The sequence below is a fragment of the Gopherus flavomarginatus genome, chromosome 19 (genome assembly GCF_025201925.1).
Source record: "Gopherus flavomarginatus isolate rGopFla2 chromosome 19, rGopFla2.mat.asm, whole genome shotgun sequence".
Classification (NCBI taxonomy): domain Eukaryota; kingdom Metazoa; phylum Chordata; order Testudines; family Testudinidae; genus Gopherus; species Gopherus flavomarginatus.
Window position 1 is genome coordinate 20050347 of NC_066635.1, and position 21840 is coordinate 20072186.

Here is a 21840-nt window from a genome sequence, read left to right on the forward strand (position 1 = left end):
GAGACAGTTGTGTGTAGGACCCTTGCCTCATTTGTTGCAGAAGTTGGAAGGTGTGTAGAAAATGAGGCAGGGGATTACAGGAAGAGATAGTATCAGAGGGGCAGCCGTGTTTTCTGCTTTTACAGATCCAGACTAAGAGTCCTGTGGCACCTTATAGACTAACAGACGTTTTGGAGCATGAGCTTTCAGATGCAGCCGACGAAGTGGGTATTCAGCCACGAAAGCTCATGCTCCAAAACGTCTGTTAGTCTATAAGGTGCCACAGGACTCTTTGCTGCTTTTAATGAAGAGAAAGTCCCTCTTTGCCCTTATAGGCCAGGGATGGTACATGTATAGTCCAGTCATATGCACAATCTGGTCAAAAATAGGAGATATGAAGGGCTGGAGCATGCTCAGTGAGGATGGAATCTTCTGAGATTTTAGCTGCTAAACTCTAAGTCTCTATCAAGCAGGTGCACACTGAGAAATCTGGGTCTTACAATGGGAAGTATCTGGCAACCTTAACAATAGGCCATGCTACCAGCCCCGTCTATAATGCTATTAAAAACTCCAAAAAATGAAAAGAAACATTAAAAATTAGTGTGTTAACTGCTGTTGAGCACAAATTGCACATTGATTTGTAGCTAGAGTACTGGAAAGAGCACTCACTTTTAGTAACAAGCCCTTACTTAGAGTACAAAATATATTTTGATAATAAAGAACATATATGTCCTAATGCAAATGGAGACAGATCTAATTCATCAAGCCACTGGGAAACTAGTCACTAGATGAAAATAAGACTGCTTTATCATTCCCTGTACCATGGTGGCCACCACCCAAGCAACCACTCCTGGTCAGGAGTGCATCTGCAGTGCCATGTTCTGTTTTTCCCTTCTTCAGGTCTCCTTAAACTTCACACAATCATTCTCATTCAAATCACAACTCTGCCTGGGGTCAGGTTTCTTTATTTACAAAGTTCCAAGAAGAAACATTCGCAGAACAAATCTTCCACCCAGCCTTAAGCAGTGCACAGCCCCTCCTCACTGAGATGCTGTTTCACTTGGGTCTTCTTCTCCAGACCCAATATCCTTCTTCAGGGACCACTGCAGGAGACCTTCACTCCCTGCAGCTTCTCTCTACAGTTCCTCTTCTAGCTTTTTCTTCACTGAGCGCCTTCTGGCCCTTTAGAGTCCCCTTAATTGGTTCAGCTGGGAGCACCTGTTCTGGCACAGGGGAGCTGGACCTATTTTTAATCACAGGGGCCAGTCATCGTGTGACACTCCTTATGAATATTATATATTAATTGCTCAATCAAATTTCAAGTGCCAGATAACAGCTGGCATGGAAGCTGAACCATATCTCTAAAGTTTGGGTTTATCAGCTTAGCTATTACCCTTAGACCTCACAGAAGTTTGTTTTTTCATTATTTAAAAGACAAAAAAAAACTGTAAATATCCTTCTCTCTCTTGATATATGCAAAGAGGTAGTTATTACATACCACAGATGGATCAGTCCACCATGGTGATCTCTGTAGACTTGTAAAATCAAGTTGGCTTGTTAGAAATTTTTCTTCTCCTGCCCATTGTTGAGGTAACTCAGGAAAATGCATGCTTGCAACTCCCTTAAGGACTCTGGCTAACATATTTACATAATATCCACCAGCTGCATAAAAAACATAGGCAGCACAGAAGATTAATTTGTACATATTTATGACTAGGCATCTAAAATACCAAGAAGTACAACTGTCTTGCTACTTATAACTTTTATATTAAGTCAGATAGATTGTCAATGAGACAAACTGGTCTTTTGGGGGCAAATCCTGTCCACTTAGCAAAGTCCAAATAATAAAGTGGTATGTTGAGGACTACAGTGGAGGTTGAGGGGCAGGAATGGTGCGTCCTCAGGCAGTTGAGAGAAATGGCCAATGGATCAATAAAACTGCAGATTCATTGGTCCTAACAAAAGAGAAAAACTCTGTCTGTTGAGAATCTGGGAGCCCCTGTGGAGTGCAACTCTGTCACATGCTAATAGTGCAGGTTCTCTGTGCTGGCTTCCAGAATCCACCCAAAGGAGCAGAACCACCTGATTCTCTTGGACTACTGAGGACTGATAGGATTTGCCCCTTAATGCTCAGATGCATGGATTTTATGTTCCTGGTCTGTGAAAATCATTGTTCATGGGAATAAGAACGCCCAAAATCATAACTATTTTTAAAACACAAATGACATTTCTCTCTCTCTCCAATCATACTGTTAATTAGCCATATTATTTTATTTTACTTTAGTATTCTACTTTATTTTATTACTATACATTGTTCAGAGGTACTTGCAATAAAGACATTTCACAAACTACCTGTGCAAACTTACAGATCCTGGAAAAAAATCACAAGCACATTTACCATCACGGGGAATTCTGGTCATAGTGAAAAGTTTTGTTTTGTTTTAAATAGCATTGCTTATTAAAATAAATAAAATACAAATAATAATCTTTAAGTATTTGTAATCACCTTTAAGTCCAAAGGCTTGTTTGATCTTTATCTGGATGCTGCTTCTTGCCGATAGCGGACTGCATGATGTATATTGATATATTTTGGAAAGTGTTCTGGTCGTGAACGTCTTTTTTCATCCAACCTTTCCACATACCAGCCTTCCAAGTGATCAAGTGTAACTGCAGAAACAACATAGACATCTTATATATATAATTTGGCAATTGATTAAATGCCTTTTTTGATATCTTTTGAACAAAAATTGCTCAATTCTGCATTTTGATGCTTAAATCAGCACTTACACATCCAAAATAACCATTTTAAACATTTAAGTTCCACACCATGTATCCAAATATAAAGCAAAAGGTATGTCTAGACTGCAGGCTTCACGTGTCATCAGATGCATTTTTGCCCATACCTTCCTATTATCCACACTCACATCATCTAATTCAGTGATATTCACATTGAGGTTCGGGAGCTGCAAGTGGCTTTTTAATTTGTCTCCTGCAACTCTTTGCAGCGCATGATATTAAAACACTGTGTGATTTAATTATTAATCAGTCTAAGTTATCAACCAATCAGGATGGTTCTACTATGTTATTAATCAATTATAGAATACTAAGTCAGTCATTTTGCTATGAGAATAATAGAAGAATAAGACAATAAGTGCACCTGTAATGATGGGGCACTTTCTTGTGTCTGTACCAAACCTGTAAGCCAGAGTGGTCTTGAGACCACTCCATACCTTTAAGCCTCACAGATGTTGTACAGGGCATAGCAGGCCACAGTCATACAGATGGCATTGGCCACAATGGCAACCACATGGTTTTGTAGGCACCACCACCTTGCCTTCAGGCTGCCAAATGCACACTCCACCATCATCCTGCAACTGCTAAGAGTGTGACAAACTTCTCTGAGATCAGAATATGGCCCTCTGAGTCATCCCAATATCAAACTTCTCTGAGATCAGAATATGGTTTCATGAACCATAGCAGGAGCAGACAGATCTCTCAAAATAGGAGTGGGCATCAACACCCAACTGATGATAATGTTATGAGGAGGAGATAAGGTCACTTCTTCTCTAAGCAGGTAAATGCCAGATGATCTCAGCAATCTGGCACGATGCACCTTGACATACTTCCTACACTGGTGTTTCTGAATCTGCCTCTATGGTTGATCAGGGCCTGTGGAAACTGGGAGTAGTACCTTTTCAGGTGACATACTCATTGGCTCCTGCTGGTGGGCAATGGGGTTTGGGCAGTGGCGGCTCCAGACACCAGTGCTCCAAGCGTATGCCTGGGGCGGCAAGCCATGGGGGGTGCCCTGCCGGTCCCTGTGAGGGTGGCAGTCAGGCAGCCTTCGGCGGCTTGCCTGCAGAGTTCCGCCGGTCCCGCGGATTCGGTGGCAATTCGGCGGCAGGTATGCCGATGTCGCAGGACCGGTGGATCTTGTGGAGGCAAGCCGCCAAATTCATCGGACTAGGGACCTCCCGCGGGCATGCCGCCGAATCCGTGGGACCCGACGGAGGACCTCCTGCAGGCAGGCCGCCGAAGGCAGCCTGCCTGCCGTGCTTGGGGCGGCAAAAAAGCTAGAGCTGCCCCTGGGTTTGGAGACCCTACTCTCTGCAAGAGAGCTATTATTTCAGGCACATTTCTTATGTCTGTCACCTGTGGGTAAACCACAATGTTAATGGCCTCACAAACCTCCACTGCCACTGTTGGTCATCTCAGGTCTGCATGACATGGTGGTCCCACCATGCTGTGCTAGCTAGCTGTCCTGCACCAGTCTATACATGAAAAATATGCAACAACTGCAGTATTCAACAGTCCGTCGAGTCTTCCATGAATGAACCCCACACCAAGTCCTGCCACCTTTTGCATCTCAGACAGTGCTCCTGAAATGCCATTCAGTGTCAACACTGGGTCTGGAGCATGTCTCTGCAGACTGGACTTAGGGAGGTGCTTGTGCTTGGCCAAGCTCATATGCATTCAAACTAGGATACAGGTACATGCTGCAGTGTATACATGGCCCAAGAGACTTAAATTAGGAACTCTTAGGCTATGTCTAAACCATGGATCTTAGAGCGGCACAACTCATGAACGGTAGCTATGTTGGCAGGAGAGTGTATTCCACCGACATAGCACTATCCACACTAGCACTTTTGTCGGAGAAACTTATGTTGGTCAGGGGAGTGTTTTTTTCACACCCACAACCGACAAAAATTTTGCCAACAAAAGTGCTAGTGTAGACAAAGCCTTACTATTTTAACAGCTAGATGTTAAATTAAGATTAAATGTAAGTGTGACATTAATCAAAGCAGGATTATTTTAAATTCAACCTTGCCCATGGATCCCTTAGGTAGTGTCCATGAATAATAATACTTCCACATGGAACTACTATTGTTGAGTACTTCCTAAGCAATTATGAACAATACATTGATTAGCTACAAATACACATATTACTCAGTAAAAACAGTATGCCAAATCTGTTCTCAGATACCTATGTACCCTTTAGTATTGGATTCATTCGAGGTGCATGTGAGGGTCTGCGGACAGATTTGGCTCAGTGTTAATAAATGATAAAGAGATGTTAGATATATAAGTAATCATATTGTATTACGATTTGTAAAACAAATAATAGCAGGAAGAACATTTGTGAATTCGGTACCAATAATTTTTTTTCATATCTTCACTTTGTTCTTTGTCAATTAAACGCATTCCCATGTCTTGTACAAGTTTTGGGAAGCTGTTGTCCTTTTGAAAGCTGGATATAATCTCTAGCTCTGAATTACTGGGTTTAGCATCATTTGAGAAGTAATATCCCATCAAGTAGATTGGTGCAGGCATTGAAAACTGTAAAAAACACTGTCAAACCACAGGGTTCTGGAGTAAGATATTGGGATGACTCAGGAGAAATTAAACAGCTGCAATCAGCGATGATATCTCAACAGCTGCAAATCTTTGTCCACATAAATAAATTTCCTATAAGCAAAACCATACACAGCAAAGAATCTCGATTTTGGAATTCACCGGGCTCTCAGCACTTGGATGTAGAGCCCTGCCTTCCCCAAATCTCCTTTTTTCCATCTCTCACAAACCCCTCTAACAGCCCCTCCTCTGAGCATCTATGAAAATTGAGGGGAAGGTGAAGATGGAGTTAGTCTCTTGTGTATTAGGTACTTGTTAGTGCACTTACACTCTGTCACATCTACGTACAGTACATTTCAGTCCCAAAGACTGTGATTTCAAGCAGTTATGCAACTCCCTTGCCTACACTAGCATGTAAAGGCATGATTTTAGCATGTGGTAATAAAAATATTTTAAAAGTCTATTGTAGACAAGGCCCACTGCTTCTGACACATGCTTCTCTGGTCATGTTAAAGACTAGGGCACCCCTAAGGCTCCTCCTTCGGATCTAACTCAACTAATTTAGCAAATGTTAAAAAGGCTGTGCCTTGTCTACATTAGACTTTTAAAATGTATTTATTAGCGCACATTAGCCAACAGGAGTTAACATCACTCCTTTACATTCTGATCTATACAAAGCATATAGGACTGATTTCCACAGTCCAGCATGCATTTCAAGCAGATAGAGTAACTATTATGGCTGAAACTCTATATACTTGCCTGAGTGTGTGGTAACAATCAAAGTAGTATAGTGCAGCAGGGAATGACTGGATACTGATTTAATGCAGATGGTGTAAAAGCTGCTGGTTCCTTCGTTGGCATCCCTCCTCTAAGTCTTAATTGAAATCCTCCTACATTTAGCTTCCCATCATCATTAAACACACGAATCACAGAGTTTCCTATTAACATAAAGCAGAGGAAAAGCTACAGAGAACTAGGGATCACTAAAGCTTTTACAGTGCATTTGTTTGTTTTGAGTGTGTAATTTTTCTCTTACACGTTTCCAATATTTCCCTTACTGAATGGATGAAGACTAGGCTCATGGAGAAACTACACAAGTGCTGCATTTAGAAACACCCTGATTATTCAAAAGTGGGGCTGACTTTTCCTAGGATGTTGTAAAAGATGGCTCCGACAAGGCCAGGTCTCAGGATCTCTATCACTTCTTTCATGTATAAAAGCTGCTGTGACTCCTTTGCCCCCAACTTATCTCCTATGCCTCTATGTCATATGCTATCTTCCCCTGCTTACAGGGGCAGTAACTGCAGGAGCTCTCCTCCATTTTTAATATTATAAATGTTTAGAAAATACCTAGATTTGTTTTGTTATTAGAGATCCTTTGTTAGGTCTGAATATATTTTCTTCTTTCACTAAAATATGTAAATAATTAGGGCAAAAACAATGAATGTAGTTTATGCACTGTAATGCACAAATTCTGTAGACAGGATTTTATATGGCCAGATGCTGCTGCCGTGAGTCACTGTGAGTACTACCATACTCAAGAAGATCCTTCTCAAATTGCTGTTTAATTTAAAACAAAAAAAAATCAGTCTCCCTCTCACCCCACCCCACCCCCAAAGTGACCCACAAAATATATATTGTTTTATGTCATCTTTTGGCCAGTGCAGTCAAGAAAATAAAAAATAATATGTCACTATCTTCTCAGATAGTCTCTGTCTCATTTGTCATAGTTATGGCATTCTGATGAAGGATCCTGTCTATATGTACAAGTGGAGAATGTAAGAATATAATTTCTAAAGCACAAATGTAATTAAAAGAGAGTTAAGGCTGAAAGGGTATTTTGATAGGGTCCAACTAACATGCAAAACCAATGGTACATTTTCTTTACACAACTTCCATATATTTAAATTAAAAAGTTAGAATGCCTGGAAGTGAACAATTAAAGCTATTTTTAATGTTGATGTTCACACATATTCTTACAAATTAACAGTAATTGAAAGGTTATATTATAGTGGGGAACTAACTGTATCCACATGAATCTATTCTATTCTATCAGGCTTGCAATGTGAAACTAACTTCAACCTTATGCAACTATTACTTCTCCAAAATGAATATTAGGAATAAGAAAAGCCTAACTAACCAAACTTGCCTGATCATTTTTGGTTATTATTCCTTTTCCTCCATTTTCAGCAAATCCCTCAATTCTCTCCCTTTTCAGAAGCAAATCTAGATGTCCCTAACTAATATTTTTTTATCACAGTTGCCATCTCTTTCCTGATAAGTTACTCTGTATATAATTCACTTCTTGTGAGGAACAGTTCTGCCTGACTTCTCAGTTTAAAACAGAACAAACTCTGATTTTCTGAAACACTTTTCATATCCAAGTTATCCCAAAATGCTCCGCAGAATAATGAGTTAGATCATGGCAATATAAGGAGTGTGTAAAGCCAACCTGGCAGCCATTATGTATTCCGAATAACAGACATACAGTCAGGAACATTAGAATCAGCTTTAATGAGAGATATAATTGTTGATCAAGACACCAGGGTTATTTCCTATGCCTGAAAAATAAAAATTCATGAAATCTTTAACTTGCATCTGAACAGTCACCATAAACAGGCACTAAGAATCTTAGTTTAATATCCTGTTAAACTTCCACTTTCAACATCTTTAGATTGCTACTTAGCTTTTAAAAGTCTCAGAATGTCCATCAGCTCTGGTGATCCCTATCCTAACTTTCCATATTTCTAACAAGTCACTTCAATGACTCCTTTTTTTATTGATTAAAACGAGCTCAACTCCCTTTACCTTTCCACCTAATTGCAAGACTTGGTATCATATTTCTTACCCTTTGCCGCATCCTTTCCAAATTAACAACACTGGTTCTGTGCCTTCTCTTACACAGGTTTTCCAGATGGAAATATAAGACGTGCCTAAAGCAGCAGCAGTAGTGTCTTTTGTTTTGTGTTCTGTCCATCTGCTAATACAGAGCCAAATATTGACATCTCTTTTCTAAGGCCACGTCCAGACTACCCGCCGTATCGGCAGGTTAAAATCGATTGCTCGGGGATCGATATATCGCATCTAATCTAGACGCGATATATCGATCCCCGAGCGCGCTTATATAGATTCCAGAACTCCATCAACCCCAACGGAGTTCCGGAATCGACAGGGAGAGCCGCAAACATCGATCCCGCGCGGTGTGGACGGGTGAGTAATCCGATCTTAGATATTCGACTTCAGCTACGTTATTCACGTAGCTGAAGTTGCGTATCTAAGATCGATTCCCACCCCCTAGTGTGGACCAGCCCTAAGTCCCCTCAAGTCAATGGAACTACTTGTGTGATTAAGGTGAGCTGGATTTATCCAATAACCTAGTATCTTTTCTGCCTTTTTTTACTGCTGTTGTGCACTGCTCTGATAGTTTTGACTATTTTTCTCACAACACATTCCAAATCCTTCTCCTGATCAGTAAACTGGAAGGCTATTCCCTTGAACATAATAACCTGGTCTAGTTCCTTTTTTATTTGTCTAAATTAAATTATAGTTGCCATATGCTGGCCCAATCACCTAAATGATCCATTCTTTTGAATCCAGTTGCAAAGTATAAACTAGAAGTATTTATATAAACAGTGGTTTAATTGCATTTCAGTTTAAAATATTTGTCTGTACTAATTTTCTGTGCTTCATAAAAAAAAGGTAGGTGTGACTTTATTCTCAGACTTCTGCTAGCAGTGATCCTCAGTCCCTAGGAGGTGCATTTCAACAGTTTGCACGTGCTATAAAACAAAGTTCTGTGCTCTATATTTGATAAGACACAAACATCAGAAGGTGTGATGAGGAGCAAAAGAAATGACAGAGGAAAGAAAGAGGGCTAGGTAATAATACTTGCTTAATATACCTATTATAACAAAGTCTCCAGAATCTACATCCACTGTATAAACTTGAAGAACACATGTATTGATATCCATTACTTTTGGATCACCTCCATTTAAGACCATTCGGTACTGGAATTCTGGATTTCAAGATGAACTATTAAGAAGTGGAAATGCCATAATATCAGGCAAGCTATTCAGCCCTGAATTCTTGATTTGCCCTGTTACCTAGGAGGAAAAAGTAACTGTTCAATGTGCTTTATTAATTATTATCATTACTTAATTTTGTTTTATGTATTTTGGACATAGAAAATTAATTTGGAAATATTGTAGCATACTAAAATAAAACCTAAAGAAACATCTAAACAACCTTTTTGGAAACCTACTTTGTAGGTCTTTGGCCTTAATTTTTAAATCACAAAGCCAAATTCTTTCTTATTAGGGCTGCTGAGCGATTAAAAAAATTAATTGTATTGCTAAACAATAATAGAATAGCATTTATTGAAATATTTGTGGGTGTTTTCTACATTTTCAAATATATTAACTTCAATTACAACACAGAATACAAAGTGTACAGTGCTCAGTTTATATTTATTTTTATTACAAATATTTGCACTGTAAAAAACAAAAGGAATACTATTTTTCAATTCCCTTATTGCAAGTAGTGCAAACTGTAGTGCAATCTCTTTATCATGAAAGTTTAATTTATAAATGTAGAATTATGTGAAAAAACTCTGCATTCAAAAATAAAACAAAGTTTACTCACTCCTACTTCAGACAATCAGTCAGGCAAATTTGGTTACTATTTGCAGGAGATAATGCTGCCTGCTTCTCGTTTACAATTTCACCAAAAGTGAGACCAGAGGGTTCACATGGCTCTGTTGTAGCCAGTGTCACAAGACATTTACGTGCGAAATGCCCTAAAGATTCATATGTCCTATCATACTTCAACCACCACTGCAGAGGACATGCATCCATGCTGATGACGGGTTCTGCTCGATAACAATCCAAAGCAGTGCAGACCAACGCATGTTCATTTTCATCATTTGAGTCAGATGCCACCAGCAGATTTATTTTCTTTTTTGGTGGTTTGGGTTCTGCAGTTTCTGCCTAAGAGTGTTGCTCTTCTAAGACTTCTGAAAGCATGTTCCATACATCGTCCCTCTCAGATTTTGGAAGGCACTTCAGAATCTTAAACCTCGGGTCGAGTGCTGTAGCTATCTTTAGAAATCTCACATTGGTACATTCTTTGCATTTTGTCAAATCTGCAGTGAAAGGGTTCTTAAAACGAACAACATGTGCTGGATCATCCTCTGAGACTGCTATAACATGAAATATAAGGCAGAATGCTGGTAAAACAGTAAGAGACATGCAATTCTCCCCCAAGGAGTTCAGTCACAAATTTAATTAACACATTACTTTTTAGTATCAGAGGGGTAGCCGTGTTAGTCTGGAACTGTAAAAGCAGCAAAGAATCCTGTGGCACCTTATAGACTATCAGATGTTTTGGAGCATGAGCTTTCGTGGGTGAATACCCACTTCGTCAGATGCATCCACGAAAGCTCATGCTCCAAAACGTCTGTTAGTTTATAAGGTGCCACGGGATTCTTTGCTGCTTTTACATTATTTTTTAATGAGCGTCATCAGCATGGAAGCATGTCCTCTGGAATGGTGGCTGAAGCATGAAGATGCACATGAATCTTTAGCGCATCTGGCACGTAAATATCTTGCAACACCATCTAAAACAGTGCCACGCAAACAACTGTTTTCACTTTCAGGTGACATTGTAATTAAGAAGAGGGTAGCATTATGTCCCGTAAATGTAAACAAACTTGTTTCTCTTAGCAATTGCCTGAAGAAGAAGTAGGACTGAGTGGACTTGTAGGCTCTAAAGTTTTAATTGTTTTGTTTTTGAGTGCAGTTATGTAACAACAGAAAAATCTACATTTGTAAGTTGCACTTTCATGATAAAGAGATCACACTACAGTATTTGCAAGAGGTGAACTGAAAAATACTATTTCTTTTATTTATCATGTTTATAGTGCAAATATCTGTAATAAAAATAATATAAAGTGAGCAATGTACACTTTGTATTTTGCATTGTAATTGAAATTGATATATTTGAAAATATAGAAAGACATCCAAAAATATTTAATAAATTTCAATTGGTATTCTATTGTTTAACAATGCGATTAAAACTACGATTAATCATGATTAATTTTTTTGAGTTAATCACGAGTTAACTGTGATTAATTGACAGCCCTATTCCTTATATAAGTTTGCAACTTCCATTTACTTGAACAGGCATTTTGAATGCAAATCTGAGGGCAGATTTTGATTTTGAAACCCTTCTTTCAGAAAAACCCTATTCACCGCAATTCTTGGGAGTAATTAACATAATGCTGTACAATACATGAGCTCGAAGAGTGTGATATGTTGAAGGTGTGGTCAGACCGAAAAAGGGCAGAGAATAAAGTAAAAGGGACCAATCTGATGTAAGTGAACAAGTCACATCATTTCAAGAGCCCAGAACCTAATAAAGTTTAAAACAAGAGAAGTTCAAGGATTATGCAAGCATTACTACAAAACAGACAACTCAACCTCTCTCTGGCCTTGGCATTTTTCTCTAGGATATGTCCTTGAAAGATGTCTTCACTGTATTATGCACAGTCTTTCCCACAACATCAGCCATGTATTTATTTGTGTTTTGCTTACTTTTTAAAATAGCTCAGACATATTTATTAAGGCCATGCTTCATGTTTGTGTCAGAACACAAATAGGGCTGAATGAACAGAGAAGTCAATTTTTATTCAGCTCTGAAAATGACTTGGATCAAAACAGAATACTTTCTGCCTGGGGGACAACTATGTGATGACTGATTTGGCAGCCCTAATAAGCCTGGTACAGAAAGTCTTTGAGGTCTGGAATCAAATTTTAGAGGACTTATGAATCACGTCTGCCTAGATTTCCTAGTTAAATCCCATCAGATCCCATAGTGTCCATCTAACTAGTCTGGTGACTGCTTGAAAGGAGTTTACAACAACTCAGACAAGGCATTGACTGAAACCTAATGCAAACACTTGTTGTATACGCAACTAAAATATAATGAATACAGATACGTTATTGTGCCAAGATCTTACTGAAGTTTTTAACTAATTAACATAACTACCTCAATTGTAAGGCAAGATATTGTTCTTTCTGGGGACAGTATATACTACACAGATTATCGGACTTTTCACCAATTTTATTACAAATTTCCAAATTTGGGGCCCAATCCTGTGAAACTGTTCTCACATGAATAGTCCTTACTTCAGGAGTGCTGCTAATAAAGTCAAAGTAACAAAGCATGAGTAACAACAGCCAGTAGCAGCAACAATGGGACAAGGAGAGACACAGACAGGGTCCTTTGACTCTGTTGTGCAGAGGCCCTATTTTCTAAGTAATCCAATTTAAAGAAAAGTCAGACTCACCCCATTATATAAATTGTTTATAAAAATAAGGAAAGTTGGAGACAGAAATATTGGTACAAACTGGATTAAGTTACAAGTACTATGATAAGAAGTCTTTAAGACTCCTGGTAAAGACAGTGGTTCACATAAAAAGCTGAAAGATTCTAGAGAATGGTAGGAAATGTTCATAGTTTAAATCACCAAAATGTATTTCGATTGGTTAATTGTAATGGGATGAGGTTGCCATCACTTGTTGTGTATTGTTTATTCAGGGGTCACTGGAAGAGACAGTGGGAATGCCAAAAAGGTGGACTGGAAGAAGCAAACTTCATCATCATAGCTGCCGCTGTCCCTATTGTCTCCTGGGACCTTATTAAATATCATGAATATTGATACATCAATTAAAATGTGAAACCACAGTAGTACCAAAGCTTACCTTTGTTATTGTTGCATTATCAGGAATATAATGGAGTGCATCTATATATAGATCAAATGGACAGTTTAATGATGTAGGACTTGGTAATATGGGAGCGGAATTATATGGAATCCAAGGTACATACAGAAAGTCAGATTCTTGAAGCCTGACAAATAAGAACAAACAGAGGACTTTATACTAGACAGTTATTAACAATAAAATGTTATATATTCTTCAGGTAAACATCAGCTAAAAGGTATTATATTTCTATTACTTTTTTTGTTAGGTAGTTACAAACATCTGTAAAATCAAGAATTTAAAGAATACCTAAAATATTATTAGCAAGCAGTTCATGATATCAACTTGTCAACAACTGTAAATTAAAGACATATGGGGACATTTTCAAAAGTTTCCCAGGTACTTAGGAGCACAAATCCCATTGACTTCCACTTTTGAGATTTTTCTCCATTAGCGCAGAGCATTTCCAAGTCTGTAAAATGCACATTTGTGGGTGACCAATTTTTTCCACACATTATTGCAATGTTCTTCACCAACTTATAAGAACACTTGGACTTTTTAAAAAATGTCGTTTATCAGAAATAGGTTCTAGTTGGCTGAGTATAGGGTTAGAAGTCAAATGGAATTTAGCATATCCTTAAAGTTAAAGATATGCTTAAATTCTATGTTGAATTGGTGAGTGACTAACTTTAATTTTCTTAAATGTAAATGGGACTTGAAGGTGTTCAACACCTTGCAGGATCAAGCTCTTCAGGGGCTGATTTCACATCATAAGTGATAAAAGCACACAGTTTAATCAATTAATGAGCATTAGGAAAGTTCCAAAGTGATTTCTGTCATGATCCATTTTGGTCCTGATGTAAAGCTCACAGAAATCAGTGATAGTCTTTACACTAAAGTCAATAGGATTTATATCAACAGTCCTGGGTCTCATTTCAGGTTTATGACTTATGCTCCTAAAGGCATATGATTCAGGGTTTCAGCAGGCCACAGGGGCCAGGAAGGTATTCCCACCAAATGTATTCTGGGTTGTTTTTTCCTGTCTTCTTCCTCTGATGCATCAGAGGTGGTCATGGCTGGAGATGGGACTTTGGACGGAGAGGGCCAGGGCTCTGAGGTGGTACTAAGCATTCTCTCTCTCAGGTGCTTGGCTGGCTGGTTGTTGCTCAGATGCTCAGAGTCTAACTGACTGCCATATGTTGGGTCAGGAAGGAATTTTCCCCCAGCTCAGATTGGCAGAGACTAAGGGTTTTCCCCCTCCCTCTGCGTGTGGGGGTACAGGTCACTTGTTAGGATTATCTGAGTATCTCTCAATCAATCATTTCCCTGCCCTTGCAAGGCCTCAAGCATTGGTCTTCTCACTCCCTTCACTCTTTGCTTGTGGCACATAATAGTTTATTCTGCTGTGGGCGCTAATACTTTGGTTTAATTCCGGTTGTTGATTTAACATGTGGTGGTGGTGGTGTCCTGTGGCATATAGGAGGTCAGACTAGATGATTGTTAGTTCCTTCCGGCCTTAAACTCTATGACTCGGAGATCTGGCATTTAAACTGGGCAAAAAATCCCCTGCTCACCCCACACCTTTTTAACATAACACATAAAACCATCTTCAGGAACTTCTTGATACATTCTGAACCCTCTGCTCCCTTTCCCGCAAAATACTGAAACTGGGGAGGCAGCTCCAATACTGTTTCATGTTAACTGAATTATGATAACAGAATGTCAAGACACTGATTCAGATTCTTGGGTGGTTTTCTTCACTATTTTATTGAAATGGTCTATTTCTTAATGTATTATATTATTTTTATGTTACTAATTTTATAATTTACAGAACCTTTCTCCAAAATATTTTTTCTTGTAACTGTCTAAAAAGCACATATACAACACAGCCAACTCTCTGGTGACTAATTTTTTTGGTCAGTTATCTCTTTCATTTGGCCAGTTTATTTGCAGATTTATGATCCATTGACTTTCACAGTTTGAAAATTAATACTAAATCAATACATTGTATACATTTATTATGGTTTTACTGTAAATTATTTTGCAATATATTGTTTGGCAGAGGTTGTGCAAAACTCTATTGTATATAAATGAAAACATTAACCAAGCTGAAGGCATAAAATCAGTTAAACACCCTAATACTGCAGCTTTAGAGTGAGAAAGTGTGTAGCATTTTTATGTAGCATATGGGAAAACTGCAGCATGGGAGTGTGAACATTAATTCTGCAGCTGTACTATATCTACTGTGTCAGCCTCTGTCTACAAGCAAACCAGATTTACAGAAGTAAATTTTTACTGCAGCACTGAATGCTGAAAATGGATAACTTGGTAAAGTTCAAAAGAGAGAGACTTATTTCAAAAGGAATAGACAAGGATTAGATGTATCTGAAGAATAATCATAGGCAAATAATTCTAAATGTAGAAAATTATTTGAACTATTTAATGTTTTAATGTTCTTTAACCAATTATTGCAATCATATTTCAGCACGTCAATTATGCAACAATAAATATATCAGGATACAAACAATGAATGACATAAAAATATTTCTGTTTATCATAATTTCAGTGTTTACCTTATTCTTCTCATTTGGTTGTTTCTCTATTTCTTTCCTTGGATGTATCACAAACAATTAACTGGATATTTGAATGACCCTGGGCCAAGTCTGTAGATATAATTGATTTGTCTATTGTTTTTATATTTTCCAGTACATTAAAAAAATAGCACCCTGTATACCCACACAGAAAGAAATATACTCAGAAAGTCAAATGCTGTTAAACTGTTATATTACTTAGGCAAATGTAATATAATAGCATGTTGAAAAATCAATTAAGAAAATTAAACAAAACTCTACACTACACTCTACAATGTTGAACTGGCTCCCTTTGCGCTGGCCCCCTTGAAGGCTGCACAGAAATCACTCTGCAGGCCTTCTGTGTCAAGAACCACAAAGAGGCGTTATTAGGTCTGACCTGGGGTTTGTGGTCTGGACAACAAGTATATTATCATCTAGACCCTGACCTGGCAATGGCCTTTATGTCCACTCCAGTGCAGACTATCCCTGATCTTAGTTCAGGCTGTATGATTGGGGTTAGCCTTGGCCAAAATACAGAAAATGTCAGTGCTGCTTTGGCACCGTATATATATATATGGCTGTTTTGGAGATCCATTATAGTTGTTTCAATCAGGGCTTTGGAGCCGTGCTCCGGCTCCACTCCAGCTCCAGACAAAAACCTACAGCTCCACTGCTCCAGAGCTGCTCCGCGCTCCAGCTCTGGGCTCCGCTCCAAAGCCTGGTTTTAATACACCAGCCAGAATATGACCCACTGATTTTTAAATTCAATACAAAATAAAAATGAAAATAATTATTTTGGTGCTTTGCCTATATCTTTCCCCATTTTTTGTTCTGTTGCTCTTTCCTTCTTTCTATTGGTTTCTTCTTTCAGTTTACATTTCTTGTGGCTATACTGTTCCCTGACATCTATTGTACAACTTCCTGGTTCCAGAATCTTCTGTTGTTCTGCCTGTCCCCGAATCCCAGTGTCATCTGTTGTTGGTCCTCAAACCTAGTTGCCACACTTGACACCTCCATTTGCTCCGTCCTCACCTCCAGCAACCCACCATCAAAGCTGCAACTGAAATTAATTTTTAATTTAATATTTTACAAGCTGTGGTATGGTTTACTCAGTACAGAGGCCAAAGGCAGGAATTACAAAACAGTAGTTGTTACTTATGTCTTATACAGTGCTCAGAAGTGCCCGTTTTTAATCCAGGCTTTGCTACTTCCTTGATATGCAGTCTTGACCGAGCCTCTTAGGCCAAAATTTAAAAATTTGAGTGCTTATATCCATATTTATACACCGTAAAAGACCTGATTTTCCAGAGGCGTTCAGGTGTCCCAAATTAAGTTAACAGGTGATACGAGGCACTCGGCACCCCTCAAAGGCAGACCTCTTATTTAGCTACCTGTATGTGGGTTTAGTTCAGGCAACCAAGACTTACAATTTTAACTTTAACATCTATGTTTCATATGCCACATCTGTAAAATGAGAACATAAATATTGTTATGCAGGAGGCATAAAGCTGAGAAAGTAGCAAGCAGAACAAGGAGACAGAAAGAGAGGCACTTGTAGTGTGGTCCTGAGGAAAAGACGAGAGAGAGCTTTTTGGACAGACACTGGTGGAAAGGCAGGCTTGAAACTGTGAGCAAGGAAACTGTCCCCTCTTGTTTGATACTACTGCAAATGACCTTTTGAGACATGTACAGAGAAAAAGGACTTTGTATAATTCTTTGTAAATAAACAGGATCAAATATCTTATGAGAGGTAACAACAACATTTACTTACCTATCTCCTACAGGGCTGTGCTAATTAAATAGTTGATATATATTTAGTGCTTTGAAGAATGTAAGTTCTATTATTAATACTATTAAAAGATTTACAGCTGTGCATAGACTGTATTTTATGTTGGAGCTGCTCTGCCTTTCAAATTCCAATGTTATAAAAAATTAAACTGGGGGTTCTAAGGGTCCAACCCTTTGATGTACCAAGAACCCTGAATTCCACTCAAATCAATGGTAGTAAAGGATGCTTAGCACCATACACTATTCAAGCCCCTAAAAAGGAATGTTATTTGAAGGTTATATTGGCTATTAAGTCAAAAACCTGGATATGAAAAAGCATGGTATTCATACTTTAAAAAAGAACTTATTTGACCGAGAAAACATTTGCCACTCTTTCTGTTTTGCTACAGAATGAGGTCAAGGTCAGTGTAGACTTTAACTTAAAATCATGGTTACAGCAAAATAAGAATTCCACATGTTGCCTCAAAAAAAACCCCCGAGTCTGACTCTCTGTCCACTGCCTAGCATCTGTGTAATCATTTACATCTGTGCAAAGTGAGTGCAGGATAACTAGTGAGTATAAAATGCTTCCAAGTCAGAAATGTCCACTTAGACTGGTGGTAGCATTTTATACTTACTTTGCATAGGTGTGAATGGCTACACAAGATGCAAGACAGTTAAGTATCAGACCCATCATTTTCTCAGTGTTCCGTTACTTAATAATCACTACAAAAAATAACTAAAGGAACTCTTATTGAGAAGTTGACAAGATTTTAGACTGCTGATAACATTTGATACATTATTCAAGAGTGTATATTTCTCTCATCTATAGTACTGTGACCACTTTAATTTTTAAAATTACCTTTTGAGACATGCTTCAAAGTATAATCCATAATGTTATAAGGAAGTTTCCCAGGATGCAGTGGAACAACTGTAGAAAACTCTTTAGGTGTCCAGATAGCTCTAATATTTGTAGTTTCTTGCTGAAATATATCCACCATTTGCCATCCGAGAGTCAGTGAGTCTACAAAATATAACATGCACACACAAAAGGGCTTATTACTCATAACTATTCAAATCTTGTACAGTGCATTGGTCAGGTATATTAAAATTGCTTCTAAGTTTCATCTTTATAGCATCTTTTTAAGAAGTGTTACATATAGAAGCCAAGATGGATTCTAATATACTACTCAGTGTAAGGGTTTTACTTCACAAGTAGTCCTATTGACTTCAGTTGGACTACATGTGCAGTAATATATTAGTTGATGTGAGTAAGGGTGGCAGAATCTGGCCCTACATTAATAGTCACTTCGATATTAAGATAATAGACACCTTCGATAGATGATGCCAAGTAACAAGCTGAAATGAATTCAGTGGCCTTATCCTGGTTTCCATTTATTTGCACACATAGAAAAATAACTACACAATTTGGTATAATTCGGTATAGAGAAATAAGTTGAATAACTGTCTACACATGCATGTCTCAGCAAAATGCTATTAGTGTTCAATCCTGCAAGATTCTGAGCCCTTCTGGCAAGCTGCTGAAGACCCCAAACTTTCACTGAAGTCACTGGGAATGAGGATGATCAGAAACATGGCAACTGGTGCTCTGCACCTTGCAGAATGGAGCCCTAATCGTTCACTTTCCACAATAAATTTCTTATAAGATCCTTTTGGAACTTTCTAACATATCTTTAGCAGCAGTATAATACTTACCTCAAAAATGTTAGAAAACACAGACTTTCTGCTGTTCCCATTAGAGTCAATGGAAGTTTTGCCACTGACTTCAATGGGAGCAGGAGTCAGCATATTATAGATACAAGTTATACATTTTAGTAGAGTTCTGGAATGCACCACCAGGATCCCAGGAACAATACAAAACATTTGTACAATACAATACAGCCCTCCATCTAGGGCTTCTCCATTTATAAAACTGAAAAGTAGAGAGTTAAATGCGGAAAATAAGAAACGGACTTTCCTTAACTAAGCCAATATCCTTGTTTTTACAGAAGTTAGGCAAAAAAAGCCTTGATCTTGTAAACTTACATGAGTAATGTTATACATAAATAAACTCATTGCCTCCAGTAGGACCACTCACTTGAATAAAATTACTCAGATACTTAGTCATTAGTGTTTGCAGGAACAACATTAGAAAATGGGCTGCACTGCTGAACATGCAGTAAATTCCTTGGGGAACTTGCTGCTCAATATATTTTACATGCATCACTTATTATTTCTGTCTTTAATATACAGTTTTGATAAAATATGAAGGAAAAATTACATACCTTTGCCTTTAGACTTGTAAACTACTTTTAACACAATATAGGGTTTAGCTTCTGCCATATTTATAAACTCAGATAGATCCAATCAAAGGCAAATGTTTCTTAACATAAACAAAGTTAAACATTATTAAACAAATCTGTTATTTATTTCACTGATCATTATACTAAAGTAGTCAAGAAAATTCAGGCTTGAGTTTCCCACTAATACCACTGAAACCCTTTCTGACAATCTTCGTTGAATCCCTTCACTCTGTTTCCACATAAGCCACTTTCTAGATGTAAAACGCAACAAAGAGTCATGTGGCACCTTATAGACTAACAGATGTATTGGAACATAAGCTTTCGTGGGTGAATACCCACTTTGCCAGACGCATGTGGTGGAAATTCCCAGAGGCAGGCATAAATATGTAGGCAAGAATCAGTCTAGAGATAACAAGATTAGTTCAATCAGGGAGGATGAGGCCCTCTTCTAGCAGTTGAGGTGTGAATACCAAGGGAGCAGAAACTGCTTTTGTAGCTGGCTAGCCATTCAGTCTTTGTTTAATCCTGAGTTGATGGTGTCAAATTTGCAAATGAACCGAAGTTCAGCAGTTTCTCTTTGGAGTCTGGTCCTGAAGTTTTTTCACTGCAGGATGGCTACCTTTCAATCTGCTATTGTGTGTCCAGGGAGGTTGAAGTGTTCTCCTACAGGTTTTTGTACATTGCTATTCCTCATCTCTGACTTGTGTCCATTTATCCTTTTATGTAGGGATGGTCCAGTTTGGCCAATGTACATAGCAGAGGGGCATTGCTGGCATATGATGGCGTATATTACATTGGTGGACGTGCAGGTGAATGAACCGGTGATGATTTAGCTAATCTGGTTAGGTCCTGTGATGGTGTTGCTGGTGTAGATATGTGGACAGAATTGGCATCGAGGTTTGTTGCATGGATTGGTTCCTGAGTTAGTTAGTATGGTGCCGTGTGTGGTTGCTGGTGAGAATATGCTTAAGGTTGGCGGGTTGTCTGTGGGCGAGGACCAGCCTGCCCCCTAAGGCCTGTGAAAGCGAGGGATCGTTGTCCAGGATGGGTAGAAGATCACCGATGAGGTGTTGGAGCGGTTTTAGCGGAGGACTGTAGGTGATGGCCAGTGGAGTTCTGCTGGTTTCTTTCTTAACAAGAAAGTCCTCAGCTAAAACCTTTCCAGCGCATCATCAGTGATCTATGTAATGTAATATATGCCATCATGTGCCAGCAAGTTTCTTCTAACCCTGCTCTCCTCAGTTATTCATAATAGGCACACCCATTAATGGAAACCATAAGCAGCAGAACACTTCAGTTCCTCACAAGGAAAAAAAAAGATATTTAATGTTGTGTCTTGCTGTATAACAGAGGTAATCTCTATTGATTTGTAGTATACTTGCAATAAATAGCTTATGAGTTTTATTTAAGCCACTCCATTTTGTTTAGGGCATTAGTCAATTTCAGCAGCCACTGACTGGCTTGTACAGTGTATTACAAAACAAAAAGAGATTGCTAAATTAATTGAACATCGACTTAATAATTGATTTTTAAATTGAGAGCAATATTAGGAGTTAATTTATTTACCCAGTGTAATTCAACTAATGCCTGGTTTTCAATGAGGTCTTGTTTCTCCTTTGCCCCAAATTTCAATTCAAAGTCAGGTAGTGAGGGACAGGTTCACTCCTAGTTTAACAAATCAAAACAAAGAAATGGAAAATTCCACAATTCCAAAATTATAGCTCCTTACGGCAACCAAAAAATATTTTAGAAGGCCCTCAGCCACTCTTATTTTAAAACAAATTATAATTGACCTACACTGTTCTTATGTTTTTAAAATCTATATTTTAGAATTGGGACATTAGAGCCAGATCTTGCACGATCTTATACACACTCAATTCTCACTGAAATCAATGGCAGGTGAGGGACCTCAGCAACTCATATATTCAGGCCCTAGGAACCCATCTATAATTCAGTGCCATTTTAAGACGGAAACTGAATAATAGCTACAAGAGACATTATATTTTTAATAAAGGATTCTCCCTTTTCTTGGTATAACTTGTGCAACTGGACTATTTTATTTGGCCACCAGGCTCACAGAGGAATGTTGCTGGTTACATTATCTAAGCT

The 21840-nt window shown here is 38.4% G+C and overlaps 2 protein-coding genes across 5 annotated transcripts in view; both read right to left on the reverse strand.

Annotated features, from left to right (window-relative positions):
• LOC127037307 (uncharacterized) overlaps window positions 1–2642 on the reverse strand; it is a 28237-nt gene extending 25595 nt beyond the window's left edge. For all 4 annotated transcript variants that reach the window (XR_007770324.1, XM_050928846.1, XM_050928848.1 and 1 more), the window contains exons 1-2: window positions 2486–2642; window positions 1478–1641 (exon numbers count right to left, since the gene is read on the reverse strand). Coding sequence is in view for 3 of the 4 variants with exons in the window: in XM_050928846.1 (XP_050784803.1) it covers window positions 1478–1621 (144 nt within the window). In the remaining variant the exon portion in view is untranslated. The remainder of the gene's footprint in view (window positions 1–1477; window positions 1642–2485) is intronic.
• A 3454-nt stretch (window positions 2643–6096) lies between these two features.
• LOC127037293 (uncharacterized) overlaps window positions 6097–21840 on the reverse strand; it is a 120639-nt gene continuing 104895 nt past the window's right edge. The window contains exons 13-16 of the mRNA XM_050928808.1: window positions 18291–18452; window positions 15662–15751; window positions 13092–13236; window positions 6097–6269 (exon numbers count right to left, since the gene is read on the reverse strand). Coding sequence (XP_050784765.1) covers window positions 15672–15751; window positions 18291–18452 — 242 coding nt within the window. The 3' untranslated portion in view covers window positions 6097–6269; window positions 13092–13236; window positions 15662–15671. The remainder of the gene's footprint in view (window positions 6270–13091; window positions 13237–15661; window positions 15752–18290; window positions 18453–21840) is intronic.